This window comes from Typopeltis vanoorti, chromosome 4, assembly GCF_054136105.1.
Source record: "Typopeltis vanoorti isolate ZY-2024b chromosome 4, IOZ_Tvanoo_1.0, whole genome shotgun sequence".
In the NCBI taxonomy this organism is placed as follows: Eukaryota; Metazoa; Arthropoda; class Arachnida; order Uropygi; family Thelyphonidae; genus Typopeltis; species Typopeltis vanoorti.
In genome coordinates, this window is record NC_143552.1 from 47218735 (window position 1) to 47239432 (window position 20698).

General features: G+C 36.1%; 1 protein-coding gene across 1 annotated transcript in view; it reads left to right on the forward strand.

Moving 5' to 3' along the window:
* The window catches only part of LOC150107281 (protein Skeletor, isoforms B/C), a 365485-nt gene that overhangs the window by 34680 nt on the left and 310107 nt on the right, over positions 1-20698 (forward strand). The window contains exon 3 of the mRNA XM_090391768.1: positions 13332-13404. Coding sequence (XP_090247894.1) covers positions 13332-13404 — 73 coding nt within the window. The remainder of the gene's footprint in view (positions 1-13331; positions 13405-20698) is intronic.

Sequence of the window (20698 nt, forward strand, 5' to 3'; positions counted from 1 at the left end):
GAATGCCAAAGTTGGAATAGATAATGATGGTTGGGAAAGAGTCATGGGAAAATATGTTTTCGGAGAAAGAAATGAATGAGGTGAAAAATTGTTAGAATTTGCTGTGGACCACGAGATGATGATCTGTAACACAAGATTCCAACAAAAAGGAGTGTAGAAAATGGATGTGGTGATCAAATGATGGGAAAACCAAAAACATGATTGATATGATTAAAAGAAGATGGATAACATCAGTACAGCAATGTCGAACTTTTCAAGGAGCAGATATAGACTCGGACCATAGTTTAGTGATTGCAAACATCAAGATGAAATTAAAAAAGAAATATAAACCCCAACATCAGAATAGAAGAGATACAGCACAAATAAGTGAAGCAGAAATAGGAAGAAGGTACAGGACAATGTTAGAAGAGAAACTTAAAAGTGTGGAGAAAGAAAAAAACTCAAATTTAAGAGTGAAAAGAGTAATGAAGGTGATAGAAGATGCAGTTGAAGAAACAGTACCAGAAGAAGAGAAGATCAAGAAGAAATGGATTACACAAGAAACACTGAAGTTAGTACATGAGAAAAGAATGTTGAAGATAAGAAGGGATACATCAGAGCAATATAGAAGAAAGTGAAATGAGGTGAAAAAAGCAGTCAGAATGGATAAGATGAAATGGTTAGAAGCCCAATGCAACAATATAGAACAGTACTATGGTGAGCATAAAACAAGGGAGGTATACAAAATGATCAGAACCATTAATAGAAAGTGGCAACCAAAACAGACCACAATTAAAGATGAAAAAGGCAAAGTATTGATGAATAAAGAAAAAATTGTACAGCGGTGGACAAGATACCGTAGTGAGTTATATGAAGAAAAACTAGATTCAGATAGTGTTGGGAAACTGACTGAAGAATTGAAGCAGATATCACCACCAGGTAATGAGCATGATAGGATATTTTAATAGGAGAGGTAGAAAAAGCAATAGGATGGCTAAAACACAACAAGAGTCCTGTTAACGATAACATTACTGGAGAAATGATTAAATATGGTGATGAAAGTATGGTTACAGAAATGCGCCAACTATGTAATATGGTATGGAAAGAAGGTAAAATGCCAGAGGAGTGGGTGAAATCAATATTAGTAATATTATACAAGAAAGGAAATAAGCTAGAAATGTAAAAATTATAGAACAATTGCCTTGATAAGTCACCTTGGTAAAGTGATGATGATCATATTGACAGAAAGATTGAGAACACAATTGGAAGCATACCTTGCAGACAAGCAAGCAGGATTTAGGAAGGATGGAACTACAATTCAACAGATTTTGACAATGAGGTTAATAGCAGAGAAAGCTAGGAGAAAAATCAAAAACATATATACTTACTTTGTTGATTTTCAGAAAGCATTTGACTGCTATTGACCAGAAAGTGACATTAGCAGTTCTGGAATCCTATGGAATTGAAAAAAAAAACTAATAGCTATATTAAAAGATGTTTATCATAATGCAGTTGCAGCAGTTAGAATAGGTGATGATTTGGAGAAATGGTTTAAAACAAGCAGAGGTACCAGACAGGGAGACCCAATATCACCAAGCATTTTCAGTGCACATTTAGAAAGAGCAATAGATAAAATGAAAGAAGATGCCAAAGGAATATCTGTACATGGAATAAGAATTAACAATCTGAGATTTGCAGATGACATTGTTATTATTGAAGAAGATGAAAGAGAACTACAAAAAACACTGAAACTGTTAAATGAGGAAGGGAAGAGATTTGGACTTGTTATGAACTTTGAAAAGACAATGGTATTTGGTGAGAAGAACATGAAACAAAAGATACAAGTGGATGGAACTGATATAGAAAATGTAGAACAATTCACATATTTGGGAAGTAAACTGACATATGACTTGGACTGTAAAAAAGAAATAAAGATCAGGATTGCAAAGGGAAGAATGAATCTGAACCAAAACAGAATCTAATGCAGAAGATTATAAAACGGAAGCTGCAATTGTTTGGACACATCTGTAGAATGAGTGTGAGGACCGGAAGATAAAGACATTTATGTTTGGTATTTTGGATGACTTAAACAGAACAGGTAGACCATACAGAGAATGGATAGACGATATAAAAGACTGGTGTGGAATGGGTGTACAAAAACTGTGACACTGTGCACTGGACAAAGAAAGGTGGAAGAAGATAGTGAAACAGGCATCAGACATTAATGGGGAGTGAGCCCATGGTTCGTGATGATGAAATAGTAGTGTAGTGTATCTATCTTCATTTGCGGGGTCATTTGTATACCAAATGGGTTATGCTGTTTCCAGATTGTTATAATTTTATTTATATATATATATATTGAAAAGCAGAGGTGAGAGGGTACATCCTTTTTGAACTCCTCTTGATATATCTTTCCATTCTGAGATGTGTTCTAATTTAACTACTATTTTATTTCCTGTATATATTTCTTGAATGGATTGTAAAAGTTGGTATGATATGTTTAAATCAGTTAATATTTTAAACAATTTTTGTCTATTAATTTTGTCAAAGGCTTTTTCATAATCAATAAAGGCCATGTGTGTTTCTTTTTGAAATTCTCTTCTCGTGAAATAATAATAATAATAATTTGTTAATTATGTTGGAATTCTAGCAATTAGATAAGATGTGAAAATATGAAGATAGGAAATCTTCTGCCACGACATAGTGAATAACCTGAGAGGAAACTGGCAACTGAGTTGCCAGTTGCCAAGATTGGAAGGCAGGTTATAAGGTGGGTAGTTTTATAAGCAGATCACTGTTACATTTGATCAGAAGTCCTGTTAATGCCAAGTGATCGCATGAGTTTATTGACTCTTTTCATAGCTTGTGTGTTCAAAGTGAGTAAGGTTGGTTGAGAGATCTTCTGTGGATCAAGGATGCTAGAATCCATATTGTGATCACTAATTAATTAGCTAGCCTCCAGGTAATGAAAAAGCTAGCAGATTTGACAACCTTTTCAATTGTTTTTTCTAGAGAATTGAATGGGAAGATTGGTTTGATGTGCTAACTGGGTTGACCTTTTTTAAGAATTGCTGGCTGTGGGCTTAATTTCTCACTGTTTCAGACAACAATTGTCTGAATGTCGTAATGTGGTTCCTACCCACGAAAGGTTTTTTCTAAACCTATAGTACTTTCATACTATGGGTGGATTAAGGATATTTTTTTATTTTTTACATAGTCCAGAAATCTTGCTCTTGATGTCAGATATGGAACTTTTTCAAGCCACATTAGGTCCCCAGTTAGCAGGAAAGTGATCTCATGCTGGGTGATGAAATTCATCTCTTACCTAAAGACAATCACAAACATTTGTGCCCATAGTGGGATTCAAACCCATATTCAAAAACTCAGATTCAAAAGCCTGTTGATTGACAACCAATAGATATGCTAACTACTCAGCCTACCAACCTCGCAAAATATTGGTGTGCCCTATGTGAGAACACCAGGGCCGTTGCCAGATTAGATCACGCTCTGAGGCAAACAGTTAAATATTGCCCCTGATGGACTATAAGACAACAATATAAGAAAATCTCCAATTGCTATTTGTTTTTATTATAAGAGAAACATTAATGCAAAACAATTACATAATAATATTAATTAAATGTTTGCTTTAAGGGAATATCGCACAATAAAACAGTTTATAAGCTTTTCTAAATTTAAATTATAAGCTATGTCCACCTCCGATGTAGTTTCTAGACCAACCAATCCTTCTTGGGTCATTGCTGTTCGCAAATAATTTTTAATCAGTTTAAGCTGGGAAAAACTTCTTTCCTCACTGCTATGCTAACAGGAATTGTTAGCATAGCGATGGCACCTACTGCAATATGGATGAACGAGCGCCCTTATTAAGCCACGCCATGAGGCAGGCTGCCTCTATGCTACACCTTGTCGATGGTACTGGAGAACACTTATGACCTTCAGATTATGAGACTGAATTTAAACTCAGATTAAGAAGCTGACTGGAAGTTAGTCAAAATATTGAAACAATACAATATCCATATTGCCTTCAATCGCTACTTGCAGCTGCTTCCCTTATCTATTCCCCTAAAGATCCAACTCCTTTCTCTCTCTCAGTTCCTGGGTTCCTTTTTCTTGTAAGCTGACCTTCTATGGATAGACTGGAAGATCAACCAATATCTGCTTGGAAAAACATGGAAATGCATCTGTATTCATGACCATGGACAGTTTGGTCTAGCAGACCATGCCTTGGACATTACACACAGAATAAAAAAAAAAAAAAAAAAAAAAAAAAAAAACTATGTTTAATCACAGCAATTTTACATGAGAGAATTTTTTTTCTGGCATCTGTAACTGCCCTTAAACCAAACTCCATTTAAAATAGACCTGGATGTATTATTTCTCAGAATATGGGAAACAGTGATTTATAGGCATCCTGAGTGACTACCTATGCTTCCTACTAGCTCTGACAGACAGCACTCTCTTCCTAGTTCGGACTCTCATCTGCTAACTTTCACTTTACTTTATATTGCTTTGCATGTATATGGTATATCTTTGGTGGTGCAATATAAATTATATCTGTGAGAAAGATGAAATATTGGAAGCATTAAACTATTGCTTAATTCATTCTTTGTGTTGTTGTTCATCCCATTAAACATTCAACATGAGTTCTAACCAGCTTTTAAGCCTAAACACACATTATCATTGAACAGAAAATATCTTGTTTCTTCTGATATATCAGTGGAATTGGAAAAGGAATGCCAGTTGTGCTTTTTGACATTGAACTTCTGAAGTAAAATAACTTTGGGATTTGAACTGCAGAAAATCAAGACTTCACAGAAGTTGGATTGATGAGAACGTGCAAAGTGATATCAAATGAATTCAGCAAAATGGAACTAAGGAAGTTTTTAGCCAAAGAAGATAAAAAAAGCAGACTTTGGGTTCTGTATTGTTGTGTAGGAAAAAGTGCCAACTCACTTTTAATGAGTCATCCTATTTCCAACCCAACATAAGGTAACGTTAAAAACCATGGATATGGACATGCTTATGCCTCCGTGAAGAAAATGTGCATCTTGGTAATTCAGAACTATGTCTAACCATTTTTTTAGTAGATATTAAGTAATTTTTGAGAGACCCATAATTTAAATAGATAATGTTTGTGGATTATTTAACAAAGGAAGATTATGTATAAATGCTGAAAGATGTATATAAGATGATATATGTCTTGAGCCATGTCAAAAACAGTTCGGAGCTGCGGTGACCAATCGGCCACTGCTATGTGCATGACGTAGTCACCAAGAGAGGGCGCTCACATTAGCTATATAGGTTTCGGCGCGGAATTCAATCGCTCTCTTATTTTCCGTTCCTGATCCAAGTGCTGGACAGCTGTGAAGCTTGCCGCTGTACCCAGCAACATTTGCCCGTTGCTGTACGTGCAGCGTCGACCGTAGCCATAACTGAGGAATGCGGCCAGAGTTCCAGAAAAGAGCCATTGGTTAGTCATGCCAACGTATAAATCAGCGAAGAGGTGAACCTCTTTTGAAAAGAATAGAAGTATGTCGCAGACGCCATAAGAAATATACGGTGAGGTAACCCGGAAGTCTAGTTAAGGAAATTCCAACAACTACCAGAAAAGCAAGAACAGTAAGGTGCAAGTTTTCATATTAAAATTGAATAATAACCAAAGAGGGTATATAGGAATCAGAAGGTTAAGGACCTCCACATAGTCAACTTCCATTCTGTATCTAAAGAACTGTTTTCTTTTGGACATTTCTGTCTACGTCTAAAGAGCAAGTGACACCCTAAGCTTAAGCTGAGCTGGGACCCAAGGTTTCGGACTGTTTATGTTGGAAGAAACATTTATATCATTGTGTTAAATTTGAATTTGAATATTAACTGAATTTTGGGGGAGGATAAAGCATAAAAGAGAATATTGTCCCATGTGAATTTTGCAAGACGGAGTACGTCTGGTATGCTCCATACTAGGATGTAGAATGTATTTATGTATATGTGTTATTCCTATATATGGGAACCGAGTACTCTGTAAGAATTAACCGAGCCTGAATGTAGTTACACTAAGAAGAGTATGAGATTTCTAGTATAAGATTTTAGAGTAAACCTTTTGGATACATTAACTTAAAGGGGGGGGGGAGTTCAGACTCTTTAGAATTGGAATTTCTAACTAAAGTGTATATATGTATTTGTCTAAATCAATGTATTTCTTTAATTCAAACCACATGAGTCTGTCAATGTTCTGAGAATTGAGTTACCACTTGTTAAATTTTGGACCATGCATAATTAGAAGGGGAATCTATTAGCAACTAAGAAAGGGGGACCACGACTGCAAACCACTTGATCCCTATATTGTTTTTCAGTAGTTTTAAATTGTGTGTCAGAATTCAGTTGCCGGCTGGTGCAGCCGACTTAAAAGAATATAAATTTGTCAGCAATGGAATAGCTAAGAATAAATAAGATATGTAAATAATATAACTAATAATAATAACAGGGCAAGTCAGAAGATATAACAGTATGTTCTGCTCTTATGTGGAATGCCAGTTCTTACAAATGCAAGTGATAGAAGGAATGATAAAATTTTTATAAATTTACTGTGATGACTACTAGTCATCACAGACAGCTGGCCTAAGGCTATCATTGATTTTAATAAACATCCAGGGAGGAAAGTATGGCAGACATCTGCTGTCATCACAGCAGATAATGCTATCTCTGGGATTCCTGGAAGTAATAATGCAACATGTAATTTGATGGGTGATGTGGACAATGGATGCTGTAGCTGCTAATTAAGGTCTTGCTAGAACTAGTAGGTTGAGTTTAATTATCTGATGGTGGCAGTGCACACTGTTTAAAGACTGAATATTGATGATATTGAAGGTTTTGTAGGGATTTTTGGTTTTTTCTTTCTTTATAACTACAGTTAATTTTGGACATTGAAGAAAGAAGAAATTAAGATTTTGGAAAGCTTTGAGATGTGGATTTGGAGAAGGATGGAAATGGAAAAAATCAAATGGACAGATAAAATAACTAATGAGCTTAAAAACAGTAGAAGAAGTCTTTTAAAGAGGATAAAAAGAAGAAAGGGAAACTGGATCGGACATATTCTGAGAGGAAATGGAATTATCAGAGATGACATCGAAGGAAAAATAGATGGATAAAGACCCAGAGGAAGAGTAAGGAAAACAATGCTAGATGACATGCTGAATGGAGACAGGTACACAACCAAAGGAGAGAGAAGGCTCAGAACAGAAGAGTGTGGAAGGAAAGTTTTTACTACTAAGAGAAGAACCTGTTCAATTGCAGAATACTTAAGAAGAAGAATGTGTTTATAAGTTCTGAATACACATCTGCACTCAAATTCTATCAAATAAGATTTTTTTTACAGATATATACACTTATGTTGGTTTTGAAATATTTTACAATAATACTGAAATTTTAAGTTGCACTTGCTTAATTGCCTTTTTGCGGCTACTGTGACTCAAGACATGAAGCAATATATGAAAGTAAATGTTGGTGTGATTTGAATTCCCATCTAATTCCCATTCTAATTCCCATTTTATATCAAGAAATATTTCAGCACAGACACATTCTGTTAGTTCTCTCACTTTCACCCAAGTCTTTTTTTTTTGAATCCCTTATTTCTTCATTATTATGTTATATTTAAGATTTGTAATCTTAAATATATCCGCGCGGTTAGTCTAGTGGCTATGCGCTTCGCAACCATATGTTTGGGGAAGGAGTGTCCTAGGTTCGATTCCTGTTGAAGATGTGAGGAGCTGAAGGATCTTCCTTGGCCATAGCAAGTTAACTGGTCTTGGGCATGGACAGTATGGTTTTTTTTTCCCCCAGTTTATCCTGGGGTTTTTTATCCCACAAACAGGCAAACCGAACATGCAGGTTTCCCGTTGGTTTCCCATTGCCTTCTTTACTGTACTATATCTTATGGCTGTATAGAAGGCAATGGGAAACCACCTTGCTCATAGTCACTTCCCTAGTATGGTAACATAGCTGCCCCTACCATCCATATGGATGAAAGGAAACTAATCATCATCATCAATCTTAAATATAAATGTAATCTTAAACGTAATCTTAAAACAAGTACAGACTACTTTTGAAGTATCAAAATGACATTGCTCACACAGTAAACACTACATACTCGTTAGTTTGGATATAAACAGGGGATTGAAATAAAGTGATCTGAGTGATGTGTTTGTGCACATCTTATAAAATTAGTTTGACTCAGTAGACTAAAGAAAGAAAAAAAAGCTAATATGTGACTTTCAGGAGTACAACTAATTTTGAGAGAACCAACAGATCCTGTAACAATTTCTACTTCTGTTTAATTAATACAAAAGGATATAAAAAGGAACTTTTACATACACAGTGGGCAGGTCTTTTGCATGTTATTGAAGCACATAAGACAATGAATATGCAGTTCTTGCTATATTATATGCTCACAGGATTCACATTTGCTAATGAAATTCATTGCTGATTACAAGGTTTTTATGGTAAAGAAATTAGTCTTCACCTCTATAATTTGTATACCATTAAGGTTGAAAAAATAAGAAACAGCCATGATGAAATTAACATTAATGGCCGATTATGAAAGTCCATAGCTTTGTCAGTTTAGACAAAGCCCTTTGGTAGGAAAGACCTGGGTTTGATTCCCATCAGTGACATGAGGAACCTTTATCTGGCCTCTTTTGGCTAAAGGTAAGTTAGCCAGTCTCATATATAGGGGTTTCCATACTTGGAAACTCAGATGTTTTGTCCCCCAGAACAGGCAAACCGGTCCCATGAACACACATGGATTACAGTCATGAATACATCCCAGCCATATGCCAGTCCCGGGCCTGGATAAAATTGGGGGGGGGGGGGTAAAGCAATGGTGAAGTACCCTGTAAAAATCTTACCAGGAATACTTTGTGGACAATACCTACAAAGTCACCTACAGTCAGAAACAACTCAAACCAGCCGATTATGAAATGGACAGCCAAAAACAGCAACTTATGATTTCCAGAAAGAGAAATCTAAGCAGTTAATCAGTGAAAGTTGGTGAATAAGTCAGATCACTAGTACTGAAATTAAGCATTGACTAAATTTTACACACGTGAACCACAGTAGTAGGTTTTTATTACGTAAATATTTCGTCCTAGGTATCTTAGGACATCATCAGTACAGTATGACAATACTAGGAATGACAAAAGAAACGGCACATTACGTACAAAGGAATCCGAATTGCGTGCAGCGGCACGGTGTGGCCTGAACTTAAATTGAATTAAATTACTTAAATCAAATTAAAATTAATTACAGTTGAGTTATTATTTTACACAATTTAGGGATGGCAAGAACATCATTGCGGTTTAAATTTGGTCTGTGGAGTAGGGCTTCAGCACTTTCTTTATATAAACGTTCATATTTATATGAAGATCTGTGTAGAAGTTTTGTCTTTTTCCAATGGATCTTGTGGTTTGGGTTTTCAACTCCATGTTGAGCGAGGCCTAATTTATGCGGTTTGATGAAGTGGATATGGTCTTGATGTTCTGAAATGTGTTTAAAAACTGATCTGCCTGTCTGTCCAAAATATGAGAGTTTACAGGAGCATGGAACGTCATATACACCAGATAGCATCATAGGTGAAAGTTTGTCTTTACACGAGGGTAACAAGTTTTGGATCTGGTTGATGGGTTTGTAGGTGGCAGCAAGATTGTATTTCTTCATAATTTTCGAGAGCTGTTTGGAGATGCCTTTTGATATAAGGTATGGGAATCCTATGGGGTTGTTCTTGTCTAGGTTGAAGTGCGGAGAAATTGCTGATACCAAACACAAAACTGGATTACAATTGGACCATGTTATGCATCACTTGACCAAGCGCCAAAATGATGTTTTTGGAAAAAAGCTTTAAACTTTACTCCCTCTTTAAAGATCAAGTTACTGTTAGTTGGAACTAATTTTTGGCTTGTTAGTTAAAAATATATCAGAAATGTTTGTGTGTGAGAACAAAAGCAATAAAATAAACACTTTAGCTGTTACATCAAAAAAAGTCGCTTGGTCAAGTTTTGCTTTTTTACCCAATAATTTTTATGAGTTCTGCATATCGCAACCATGTAACAAAACTGTCGTTTAGTCAAGTTAAGCAAAACTATTGTATGTCAATTTATTTTATTTTGTGGTAAATAAAAAAACATTTATTTGAGTGAAAATTTTTATGGAAAAAATTTTTAAAAAATAATACAAAACTCATAAACAGAAGCAAGTATGCATGACTTAAATAGAAATAGTATTTGAAACTTATTTGTCTTCTTGATTGTTGAAATCAATGTGTCTTTCAAACCCATCTATATCCTCTTCAATATTAGGATCACCCACTAAATTCTTATAAAATTGTTTAGCATCCTTTGGAATTAAATTCAATAAAAATTTTAAGTCTTCCAATTTCTTTTCTGGTATAGGCTTGCCATCTGGCCATAGATTATAAAGTAACTCACTAAAATTCTTTTTTGTTTCTGATGGTCTCGCACATTTCCTCTCCAGATTTATTTCTTTAGCTTCATCTCCAAAACTACTTTTGACAAAAATTCTCTAAGGACTTTCTTTTCGAATTTCACTTTCTTTAAATTGAAACCAATTTATTTTGTTAAATATTAATATATCTGTTTTTCTGTTGACAATAGATTGTTCCAAACTAGCTGTACTTAAAAATTCTCTTTCTCCATCCTATGAACAATAAGATGGTTCTTTCTTTTGCAGGATTTCATTTAGTTGATATAGTCTTCTGGAATATACAATCTTTGTTATAATTTTAGGGCACGTTCAGTGGCACCAAAATCAGTGCCATTTGGAAGAAAGCTGTGTCCAGATGTCAAAAAGCATAAAGTAATCTTTTCAAGTGAAGGATGAACATCAAGAACTGCTTTCAATATCAGAACAATTTTAATGTTCCTATTCTGACCACAATATTAAGTTACAAGAGTTTGTCTTCCATAATACTGTGGGACATGATAATATATCACTGCGTATTCTGAAGGAAAGTGTCAGAGAGTTTGACACCTGCCTTGACATATTTTTTTTAATAAGACTCTTGCACTTGGTCAAGTTCCTAAGGAGTGGAAGGAGGGCAAGATTGTGCCACTTCATAAAGGAGGTGATCGAACTCAAGCATCAAACTATAGGCCTATCTCTGTGTCAGGTGTTGTGGTTAAGTTGTTGGAGAAGCTGGTGAGAACTAGGATCCAGAGTTGGGTAGACAACAATGGTATAATCTTTGATGGACAGCATGGATTTGCTAAAGGGAAGTCATGTTTTAGTAATCTACTTACTTATTACAATAGAGTGACTGTTTCCTTGGATAGAGGAGAAGGATACACAGTAATATACTTGGATTTTGCAAAAGCTTTTGATAGAGTACCTCATGATAAGTTGACAGTGAAACTAGAGCAGATGGGGTTGGATATTAGATTAATGCATTGGATTGGAGACTGGGTATCAGCAAGTTGTGTATTGGGGTGCGATATCCAGGAAAAGGAAAGTCACTAGTGGAGTGCCTCAGGGGTCTGTTTTAGGGCCATTACTATTTAACTTGTATATTAATGATATTGGCAAAGATTTGGATGGAGATATTCAGTTGTTTGCAGATGATGCAAAGTTGGGACGAACCATAAAGAGTAGTGAAGATGTTGTGGCCTTGCAAGAAGACTTGAATAAATTGAGTGATTGGGCAAGCAAATGGGGATGTGAATTCAATGTTGCAAAATGTAAGGTTTTTAAATTTGGAAAACAAAGATGGGATGCTGAATTTATGCTTGATGAGAATATATTGTTGGAGGTAGAGGAAATAAGAGATCTTGGGGTGATAGTGGATAAGGATCTAAAATTTAGGGGACACATCGCCAAAATTGTGAAGACAACACAAAGGCTTCTGGGAATGATGCGGATGACACTGACGTGTAGAAGTAGGGAGATTCTTGTTCCATTGTATAAGGCTTTGATTAGGCCACACATGGACTATTGTGCCCACATTTGGTCACCGGGTTTTCAGAAGGATAAAGAGATGTTGGAAAGGGTCCAAAGGCGACTGACTAAGGTAGTTTTTGACCTCTGGAATGTTGAGTATGAGGAAAGATTGAGAAGATGTAATTTGCAGTCTGGTGGAGAGGAGGAAGAGGGGAGATATGATAGAGACCCAGAAGTTGGTAAGGGGTTGTTATAAGATCAATGGTGGAGACGTTCTACAGAGAATAGTGGGAGAACCAGAGGTCATCCCTGGAAACTCTATAAAGAGGGTGTGAGCAGGGGAGTGAGAGGCAGGTTTTTTTCATGCAGAGTTGTGAATGATTGGAATGACACCACACCTGAGAGTGTGGTGTCTGCAAGGAGTTTGAGTGTGTTTAAGACACGGTATGATGAGCTGTGTTCCAAAGGGACCTCCGAGATGAATCTTTGACTCCATGAGGTCTTGGGGTAATAATAATAATAATGTTTGTTTAAATAAACATGAACCAACTTCTTGAGCTACTTGGCCAGCCTTACCTTCCAACCATATATAACAATGACACTTATTCTTTGTGTTTGTTATGGTGTACATAGCAGGAATTTTTCTGCTTCGACTAGCTGAATACTGAATCTTTCTATTGATTCAGCCAAAGCTAAATACCTAAAATCATGCCAAATCAGCCAAATACTGAAGGAAAACTAAATATTCAGCACATCCCTACTGTTAACAACAGTTGTTATTTATCAGAACCTATAAATACTATAAGAATATAACCTACAGAACTTATAAATACTAAATTAAGAATGTAACCTATAGAGCCTATAAATACTATTTAAGGCCTCTTAAATGAGTGATTAGAGAATAAGATCTTCAGATCCATCATTATACCCAGAATAAGGTAGAGGGTGGGTTAGTACATGTGACTTGATTCCAGTTTTCACTGTAGAATCATTTAGTGCAAACCAGTTATTCCTTGAAAGTCACAAGGTACTTCTCCATCTATATTATTATTATGTGACACCTCTAAGGAGTTCAAAGACTCATCGAGGGAGAGTGTGCCAACAGCATCGAACGATTTAAATCCTTCCAACTACTAACCGTGCTCAAACTTGCTTAACTTTTTGCTGAGCCATTAGTAGCAGAGGCTCTACCAATCGACCAATTTTCTTCCCATACTTCATGTAAATACATGTAGACTTTTAAATCCATTTTAATTAAAATTGTATGTTCCATCATTCTGTTTTGCTGTGTTTTATTCTGTTATTTTATAAAGGGTTGATAATAATTATTTAATAATGAATTTAGTGGTGTATTTATGTATATTAAAATACCTTCTTTTTTTTAAAACTTTCAGAAGCATTTTTTCAAGCAGGAACAACAAATGAACCATCATCTAGTGGATTTAGAGTTTTAGATGAGAAAGGAGTGTGAGTAATTTTTTGCTTTATATGAAATGTATATATCTCATTAGGCATGGTAACTCATCTTCAATTAAAGAGTCTTTAATTTAAATTGCAGGAAGTTGTTAGGTTCTTGAACCCAAATCTTCTGATGCCACACTAGCCTCTTCCTGGGTAGTGTTGTAGTGGAGGTGGAGCATTAGAGTGAGGTAGGTAGATAGAGAAAGAGACAGGGAGACTTGTAGATGTTTTATGAGCCAAAAATATGCGAGACTGGTTGGAAGCAAGAGAGTGAGGTAGCAGAAGTTAGTACTGAAACCCATAAGACCAAAAGTATTGGAGTGAATGGAGCCAGGTTTAAATGATGGTGAAAGAGGAAGAGATTGAAAGTAGTAGTGAGATAGCATATGTGAAAGTTGTGGTGGCAGAAGTTCAGGAGAATGTAGAAGACCTTAATAAAAAAATTAAAAAAATAGCTTGCTTGCATTGTAGTCATTCACAAGCTGGCTGTAGAAACAGCAAGAGATTAATTGAACTGAGATCAGAATAAAGCTAGAGGTCTAAAGCCAAAATGGAAATTGTAAGAATAAATGAGAGAAAGAGCGTAAGGAGATAATTTTTTATGGCAATTCTGTGATAGTGGTGGTGGCGTCGGCGTCGGGGGGGGGGGGGAATTACTTCACAAAAGCACTACAAAATCTTGTTTCCATGGTGCAAAAATTAATAATATTAGTAATGCTGTCAGAATGCAGCATTACTAATGAAATGAAAAGGTGAAAGAATTGATTGCTGGAACCAATGACTTGAGAGGTGAGAAGTATTGTATAAGGGAAGATGTGAAAGAGTTATTAAAAGAAGCGATAAAAAGAGTGAGAGGATGAAGTTGGTAAGTCTTGTTTAAGTTGGATATATTGTTGGAGGTGGAGAAAATAAGAAATCTGGGGGTGACAGTGGATAAGGATCTAAAATTTAGGGGACACATAGCCAAAATTGTGAAGACAACACAAAGGTTTCTGGGAATGATGCGGAGGACACTGACGTGTAGAAGTAGGGAGATTCTTGTTCCATTGTATAAGGCTTTGATTAGGCCACACATGGATTATTGTGCTCAGATTTGGTCACCTGGTTTTCAGAAGGATGAAGAGATATTGGAGAGGGTTCAAAGGTGACTGACCAAGGTAGTTTCTGACCTCTGGAATGTTGAGTATGAGGAAAGATTGAGAAGATGTAATTTGCAGTTTGGTGGACAGGAGGAAGAGGGGAGATATGATAGAGCCCTACAAGTTGGTAGGGGGTTGTTATATGATCAATGTTGAAGTAGTTCTACAGAAAATAGTGGGAGATCTGGGGAGATCCAGAGGTCATCCCTGGAAACTGTATAAAGAGGATGTGAGTAGGGAAATGAGAGGCAGGTTTTTTTCGTGCAGAGTTGTAAATGATTGGAATGCCTTGCCTGAGAGTGTGGTGTCTGCAAGGAGTTTGAGTGTGTTTAAGACACTGTATGATGAGCTGTGTTCCAAAGGGACCTGTGAGATGAATCTTTTGACTCCATGAGCTCTTGGGGATGATAATAATAATAATAATAATAATAAGTCTTTTGGCACACTGTAATAGATGTGAACTGAGAAGGAGAGCGATGATAACTAATGAATTAATATGCAGGTTGTGCAAAATTAATGATGTGGAGTTTGTGGATCTATGACCTGAGTTTGATAGGTGTAAAGAATTGTACAATGCTAATGGACTGCACTTAAATTGATATGAAGTTAGGTGACTAGAGAGTTTTGTTCACTGAGAGTGTGGAAGCACTAAGTAAGGAAAATTAAAGAAATTAGGGCAGATGCAGACTTTGCGTGTGTGGGAGGGAAAGGTATCCATGAAGCAAGTGAATGTGAGAATGATCAAATGCAGAATTTAGTCTCTCAAGCAAAAATATTGAATAGTGTTGTCAATTCAGGAAGTAAAAGTGGTTTTAGGCTTGCAGGGATGCTGCAGTTTCTATGTACTAAGGCCAGAAGTATCAGAAACAAGAGGCAGGAGATTTTGGAATTTGTTAGTGTTTGCAGTGCGTGGGGGATGGTTAAGGAGTATCCAGAAGAAGCAATATTCACTGTAAACCCAAAGTCAGGAGGATAAATCTGGTAGGAGTCAGATGGATGAGTAGTATCATTAAGCATGAGCTGCAAAAAAATAAAAATGTTTTGGAAGGTATGTAAGGAAAAAGGTGAATAGGTAACTCATGTTCAGTATATGGATCAGGCAAGCAAGGAATGGTAAGGAAGGCAAAATCAGATCATGAATAGAAATTAGCCAAAGGCAAAACAAAATCCCAGTGCTTTTTTCTTTTGTTTGTTATTTTATTTTTTTGTTTTGTTACGTGGCAAGTAGGAGGAAGAATGACTATGGAAGGATAACTTTAATGGGTGCAGATAGTAGAGAGATAATGGAAGCAGATGAAATTGTTGAGATACTGAGGTAGTCATTTTGCAAGGGTTTATCATCCAAGTGAAGATATTGTTATGGCAGAAATGACAGGAACTGATGTGAAAACAGAAGTTGATGAATTGGAGGTTCTTAGGATATTGTAGAATATGAATGCAAATACAGCTGTCGGATCAGATCGAATATCAGCTTGCATTTTACGAGAATGGCAGGGGAACTGGCAATGGCTAGGCTATTTAATTCAAGTCTCGGCTCTGGTCCCAAGAGAATGGTAGGAGAGCAAAATAATTCCTTTGCTTAAAGGAAGATCTAACTCTTTGCTAGCAAATTAGAGACCAATTAGTATCTCAGGAATGTTGTGGAAAAAAGTATAAGTATTGGAAAAGTTGATTGAAAAGAAAAATCAGGAATGGGTGTACAAGAACGATACTCTATGAGACGCAGCATGGATTTGTGAGGGGGATCAGTCATGCCTTAATATCAACTAACTTTTTATAATAGTGATAACTGAATTGGATAAAGGGAGTGGCTCGACAATGATACTGCTTGATTTTGCAAAGGTATTTGACAGGATCCCACAACAAATGGGGATGGATTGGAAATTGGTGATATAGATAAGAGTGGCTCATATACAGATACCAAAAAGTTGTATATGGAGGAACAGAATTCAGGAGAAGGCAGGTGACCAGTAGTGTGTTGAAGGGTTCTGTGCTTGGATCACTGCTGTTTAATTTGTATATAAATCATATATAGAAAATAATTTGAAGGGAGATATTCATTTCTTTGCTGATGATGCAAAGTTTGGGCAGGATGATTCAAATAGGCTGATAGCATATACAAAACAATGGATGTCAATTTAATGTGGAAAAGTTGAAAGTTATGCATTTTGGGATATAGTTATGCTTTAGGAAACAAAGATTACAAGTTGTGTATCATATTGAGTTAACTGTACTCTAGGAAATTGATGAAGCTAGTGATTTGTAGGCAGTAGAGAGAGAGAGCTGCAGTTTAGTAGGCATATTGCTAAAGTACCCATGGTAGATCAGGATTACTTGGTTATTGAAGAACACACTAAAAAGCAGAGATGAGGGAGTTATCATTCTATTTTATGAGGCCTGGATACAACCACATCTGGATTACTGTGCTCAGGTCTGGTCACTGGTTTTCTTGGGAATGAAGAATTGGTGTAGTAGATCCAGAGACAAGCGACTAAGATGGTGAGTGGTCTGTGGAATGCTCTCTATCAGGATAGATTAAGGTTTTCTGGATTTCAAAAGTTAGTTGATAAGTGAAAAAGGGGGATATGATAGAAACATTTAAGTTAGTTAAAGGATTTTATATGTTTGATGTGGGAGAAATATTTCAGCACTTGGCTAGAGGGAGCAGAAAAAGTGGTCATTCCTGGAAGTTGGGCAAGAGTGTGGTTAGCAAGGGCGTGAGGATTAGATTTTTTTGCTTGTAACGTAGTGAATGAATGGAATGGGTTATCTGAGTCAGTTGTGAGTGCTTTATCTACAATTGTTTCAAGGAGAGGTATGATAGATATTGTGTTGATAATTTGAATCTCCTACCACAAGTCTTAAGACTCCATGGAGGTGCCTGTGAAATAATAATATGCAGCAGAGATATGGATAAGAAGGTGCTAATGAACAGACATGAAAGAGTAGTATATGGCATCTTCCAGAAGAAAGTATGTGACAAGTTATACACCACAGGGCTCTATACTTGAGCTACTGCTATTATTATTATTAACATCTGACCTTCATGAAGTCAGAGACTCATCGTGGGAGGTGCACACAGTTGCTCATCCAACCGTCTTTAAATGTGATTCAATGTGTCTATATTCACAACACCCTCAGGCAATGCATTTCACTCGCCAACCCCTCTCCATGCAAAGAACCTGCTTCTCACTCCTTTGCTCACACCCTCCTTATAGTTTCCAGCAATGACCTTGTTCTCCCCCCCCCTCCCATTCTATGAAAAATTTCTTCCATATCAACCTGATAACAACCCCTGACTAGCTTATATGTCTCATTTATATCCCCTCCCTCTCTCTCTCTCTCTCCAATTCATTAGGCTTTGCAACTTACATTCTCTCAATCTATCCTTGTATTCCAAAGACCACTGACCAACTTTGCAAATCTTCTCTGGACCCTTTCCAACATATCTTTGTCACCATGAAATCCCTTTGACCAAATCTGTGCACAATAATCCATATGAGGCCTGATCAAGGCCTTATACAATGACATCATAACCTCTTTATTTCTGCATATCAGGGTCCTCCACATCATTGCCATTATCCAATGTATCTTCACAATTTGCGCAATGTAGCCCCTGAATTTCAGATCCTTGTCCACTATCACTCCTAGATCTCTCATCTCCTCTACTTCATCTAAAGTTTCCCCACTAAGTGTATACTTTGCATTCCATCATTGCTTACCAAATCCCAAACCTTACACCTCACACTTATACAGAGGTTATGTCACTTTTGAACTTGGTCTGCCTTCCTGCAGTTGTCTATATGCAACTAATATGGAAGCAAAAGGATGTAGGTTCGAATCCCACCATGGACCTGGATGTTTGTGATTGTCTGTGAAAATACTAGTAGTGATGGTGGTGGGCAGTAGATGGTGTTGGTGTAGATGATGATTGTAGTTGCAGTTCATTGTAGTTGTTGAATTGAGTGGTGGAAGCAGAGAATTTTAGAGTAGGTGCCCTCCCTCAATGAGTCATTGGACTCCCTGGAGGTGTCATATAATAATAATAGATCCATATATTATTATTAGCATCTGACCTCCATGAGTCGGAGACTCATCGTGGGAGGTACATTGCACACAGTGCTCATCCAACTGTGCTTTAAACCAATTCAATGTGTGTACATTCACAACACACTCAAGTAATGCATTTCACTCACCAACCACTCTCCATGCAAAGAGTCTGCTCCTTACTCCTCTGCTCACACCCTCCTTATACAGTTTCCAGCAATGGCTTCTTGTTCTACACCCCCCCCCCTCCCATTCTATGAAAAATCTCTTCCATGTCAACCTGATAACAACCCTGACTAGCTTATATGTCTCAGTCATATCCTCCCTCCTCCTATTCACGAGGCTTTGCAACTTACATTCTCTCAATCTATCCTCGTACTCCACATTTCAAAGACCACTGACCACCTTTGTGAATCTTATCTGGACCCTATCCGACTTATCCTCGTCACCATGAAAACCCTTTGACCAAATCCATATGAGACCTTATACAATGACATCCTAACCTCTCTATTTCTGCATGTCAGGATCGTCCCCCGTCATTGTCATTATCCGATGTGATGTCTTCACAACTTGTGCAATGTGGCCCCTGAATTTCAGGTCCTTGTCCACCATTACTTCTAGATCTCTCATCTCCTCTGCTTCCTTTCATAGACTTAATCAGAATGACTGTCTCACTATTCCAAAAGTTTGGAAAATTGTTATTCTCAAGTGTATTAAATAAATTTATCTATTATATTTTAATTTAATTTAGTTTTAATTTTAGCCCATTAGTTTAATCCATTAACTCACAACTGTATATGTAAAGAGATTCCAATTTAAGCATGTGCACTACTGTGGTTTTTTTTTTTAAATTCATTTCCTATTGTGTGTGATGATTGTACTGATGATGTCTTATGATACATAAGATGCAATATTTACATTATAGTTATTTACCATGGCATACATGTTATTTTATAACAGGGGTGTCAATAACATTGATCGTGATCTATGGGTAGATTGCATAATGCTTTGGGGTCGATCGCAAATTTATTTTGTTTCAATTTTCAAAATAATATATAGATGAGTCCGAATACGATAAAGCAAATAAATAATGTTAACCTATTTATCAAATAATAATCTATATTATGGTTCCATTTAAAATTTACGTTAATTAAAAATTTTAAATAAATATTTTTTGTACAATAATTCCAGTTTATAATTTAATTATATTAAATTGAATTTTATTTCAAAAATTTCAATAGAAAAATTACAAATATTAGTTAAAAATATTTAAATTTCTTGCTATGAGACTTTTGTTGTGGAATGTTCTTGGAAATGTATGTACCCTCATAGACACACCCACTTTGGGTTTTTGTTCACTTTGATGCACTGTACAAACATAGCACGTGAAGCTCGATGTATAAACGATAGCAGTATTATAAACTCAGTTGTTTGTTTTGTGCTAGTGCTCCACTAAAAGTTTAAAATTTGAAGTTTAAAGTATTTTAATATAATTTAAAATTGTACTATCATGACTACTACAAAAAAAGCAAAGACATATCACTATCATTAAGAGTGGGAACATAATTATTTCTAATTATTTTAATTTAATTTTAATCTTTATTTTAATCTATTTTTTAATCTTTATTATGATCAAAGACAAATGTTGTTGTTTGATTTGCAATGGAAGTGTTTCTCTGCCAAAAAAAGGGAACTTGGTATGACACTTTAAATTGGTGCACAGCAGCTATGAAACGGCGTATCCACATAACAGTGATATACAAAAAGTCAAAATTCAAGAATTGAAGAAAAGTTTGTCTCACAGCAGTTATGTTTCATTAAAATAATATCAAACTCAGAGACAGCAACTGCATCGTTAAGAGTGAGCCATGTTCTTGCCAAACATAAGAAACCTTTTAGTGATGGTGCAAATTTTAAAAAAGCATTTCTGCAGCAGCTGAATCATTGTTTTGTAATTTTGAAAATAAATTAGAAATAGTTGCTGCAATCAACAAAATACAGTTATCACAAAATACAGTTGCAAAACAAGTAGAAGAAATAAATTCGGATCTAAAAGAGCAACTAATGCAGGATATAAAGGATTCTCAGGCCTTTTCACTTCAGTTGGACGATTC